At 40.4% G+C, this 3,431-nt stretch overlaps 1 protein-coding gene across 1 annotated transcript in view; it reads right to left on the reverse strand.

Moving 5' to 3' along the window:
• Positions 1 to 3,431, reverse strand: part of METTL16 (methyltransferase like 16) — a 74,003-nt gene that overhangs the window by 16,822 nt on the left and 53,750 nt on the right. Inside the window, exons 7-8 of the mRNA XM_006768103.2 lie at positions 2,958 to 3,027; positions 1,602 to 1,691 (exon numbers count right to left, since the gene is read on the reverse strand). Of these exons, the coding sequence (XP_006768166.1) occupies positions 1,602 to 1,691; positions 2,958 to 3,027 (160 nt within the window). The remainder of the gene's footprint in view (positions 1 to 1,601; positions 1,692 to 2,957; positions 3,028 to 3,431) is intronic.

Below are 3,431 nucleotides of genomic sequence, written 5' to 3' on the forward strand. Positions count from 1 at the left end.
GGGTCAGGGACAGCAACATTTAAGATGACTTCAGATACCACGAGCAGCCAACACCTTTGGAGAGAAGCAACCCTACTGTATGGGCAAGGGATTAGAGACCTGAAGGACCGGGTACCAGGCCTCCATCAATATTATGGGCAATAGGAGCACAGAAAGAGCAAAGTGCGCATAAACTTAAGGCAGGAGGCTAAGGGAGGGCAATGGGGCAAAAGGGGACATATGTAATACTTTCAACAATAAAGAATTAAATAAAAAATCTGAAGCAAATATGGCAAAATATTAAAATCTGACAGAATTGGTAAATGAAAACAAAACAAACCCCAAAACAATGTCAATCACTTTATGAGGGAAATATGAGAATAAACAAAATGCTATTCTCTCTTTTTTTAAATATATATATATTTTTATTAACTTCAGAGAGAAAGGGAGAGGGACAAAGAGATAGAAACATCAATGAGGAGAGAGGGTCATTGATCAATTGCTTCCTGCACACCCCACACTGGGGATCAAGCGCGCAACCCAGGCTTATGCCCTGACTGGGAATCAAACCGTGACCTCCTGGTTTATAGGTCGATGCTCAACCACTGAACCACTGGCAGATGCTGTTCTATTATAACTTCACGGTAAAGCCCAGAGAATTGACTCAGTCTCGTGAATTTGTATTTTTCTTTTACATAGAGCAGCACATAGGACAAGGAGAAGTTTGTGGAACAAATGACTCTGTAAAACATTCTATTGTGCTCAAGCATACACAAAGTAGAAAGAATAGGACAGTGACCTATCATGTAGATTCAAAATTGATCAATATTCTAGTATAAATCTTAAAGCCAAGATAGGGATCACTTTAGTGACGGGTTCTAAGTGTTACACATCAAACCCCAAATGGCAAATTTCTATATTCAACCAGGAACCTGAAGAGATAGGATCTGTAGGAAAGCAGTGAATAAAGGAAAACAGACGTCTATTTAAATATTTCTGTTGTCGTTAATCCTCACCTGAGGATATTTATTTTTTCCACGTATTTTTAGAGTGGAAGGGAGAGAGCAGGACGGGGCGAGGGGGAGAAGGAGAGAGAAAGGGAGTGGGAAAGGGAGAGAGAACAAAAACATCGACCTCCGAGAGACACATCGATTGTTTACCTTCTGCACACACCTCAACCGGGGGTAGGTATTAAACCTGCAACCCGGGTACATGCCCTTGACCGGGAATCGAACCCATAGCCCTTTGGTGCATGGGCCAGACGCTCTAACCATTGAGAACATCAGTTAGGGCCCATTTAAATTTATGAAGAATGTCCAACAGGATAATTATATCTGCAGGTATTTCTACAAGTTATATTATCTGCATTTTTAATTCCTAAAATATATATTTCCAATTAATTTATGTTTGCTGAGCAAGAATCACTGTCTTGCACCAAACCATGAAAAAGGCTCCACAGTTACCATCGTCAGCCTTACAGGACTGTCATGTTTACAACCACTTTTCATTCTGATGCAAACATTTGGAGCAAAGTTAAGAAAAACAGGAAAGCATAGATTTAGTTCATTTATGACCTACTACAACCCACCCTGTGCTGGCATTTGTAGAAGCTCTGTACTTACTGGAACTGTTACGTCATCATAAAAACTCCAAGCTAAGGCCCATCTCATTGTCCGACCTTGACAGAATTCAGTGTAGGTGACTTTAGGAACCTGAAACCAACAAACCCAGCATCTTATCAAATTGAAGTCATTCTACCAATGTTTCTGGCTGCTGCTTCATGTGAAATTGTGTCCCAAAACAATTATGCATAGCTGCCTAATAATCAATGAATAAATTATCACTCAACAAAGTTGTGGCATTTTTCCCTCCCATAAAACATTAGAAAAAATTTATAGTGCTGGCTTGAGATCCAAATATATGAAACTTCCAAAACACAGCTCTTCAAAGAAGCATTGGTAAAATGATTTGAATGGTTTTTTGTTTTCTTTTTGTAAGAAAGCAAGCCACCAAATGACTAGACACACCTATATAGTCTCCCTTTCGTCTATCAAATTTTAAGAAAACAAAATTGCTTTGTAGCTGTTATAATTTTAACAAAGAAAAAGTGTGGTAGGGAACATAGGGTAAGTAGAATGTGAGAGAGAAACCAGAAATCAGAAATTTGGCTTCTACCCCTGGACCCACATCTGATCTCTCTAAAGTCATCCTGCTAAGGCTTATTCATGCCAAAATACCATAAACTGGGATGGGCTATGAGAGGGGTAGTACTTATTTGCCACATGCTTTTTAAAACAGAAGCAAGGGGCTGAACTCATGTGGATTGCACCATAGAGGGACACAAACTGTACTGAGGATCGCCTGGTTCTAGGTGTTTTTTTGATAACTAGACGCATAACCCAGACTTAATTCTCTTAAGGTACGTAGCCCTGAGTTTCTGCAGTTATAAAGAAGTCAGATGTGGCAGGTAGACACCAGGTTGTTTTATATTTTTTTAAAATTTATTTTAGAGAGGAAGAGGAAAAGAGAGATAGAAAGATTGATGGGAGAGATACATCAATTGGCTGCCTCCTGCATGCCCCCTACTGCCTCCTGCACGCCCTCATTTGAGGACCAAACCTGCAACCCACTCATGTGCCCTTGCTGGGAATCGAACCAGTGACCTCTTGGTGCATGGGATGATGCTCAATCCACTGAGCAACATCAGCCAGGCAACATCAGCTTTTTAAAATATTTGGATTTTAGATCTGACATTATACTCATCCTGCTTTTCCCACTTTTTCTTTGTTAAAAGCAATTGTCAAACAAGGCCTTATTTAAATAATTTATGAGAAGTCCCCTTTGGCCACAAAATTAAAAAATAAACAAGCAAAAACAAAACAAAAAGCCCATTTAAAGATTTAAGGTGTAAAGGAAAATCCTATATTCCAACTACCATCAACAGGAGATACACAGGAACAGTAATGAAGAGGGCTTACCCCTTGTACCCGAAGTTCTTCCTTCAGAGGCGCAAGGCTGCATTTCTTTCCCAGCATACAGCTATACCACCTGGAAGGGAAAGTCAGGCATGTAAAACACTGTTTATGTGGTTACTTTTTAAAAATCCTCACCTGAGGATATGTTTATTGATTTTAGACCAAGAGGAAGGGAAGGAGGGAAGAAGGGAGAAAGAGATAGAGAAAGGGAGAGAGAGAGAAAAAAAACCTTGATGAGAGAGAAACATTGATTGGTTGCCCGGACCAGGGATGGAACTGGCAACAATATTTTGGTGTACAGGAAGACGCTCCAACCAACTGAGCCACCCAGCCAGGGCTATGTGGTTATATTTTTATTTATTTTTAAATCTTTATTGTTCAGATTATTACAGTTGTTCCTCTTTTTTCCCCCCATAGCTCCCCTCCACCCAGTTCCCATCCCACCCTCTGCCCTTATCCCCCCCCCCCCCCCCCTCG

The sequence above is a fragment of the Myotis davidii genome, unplaced genomic scaffold, assembly GCF_000327345.1.
Source record: "Myotis davidii unplaced genomic scaffold, ASM32734v1 scaffold363, whole genome shotgun sequence".
Lineage (NCBI taxonomy): Eukaryota > Metazoa > Chordata > Mammalia > Chiroptera > Vespertilionidae > Myotis > Myotis davidii.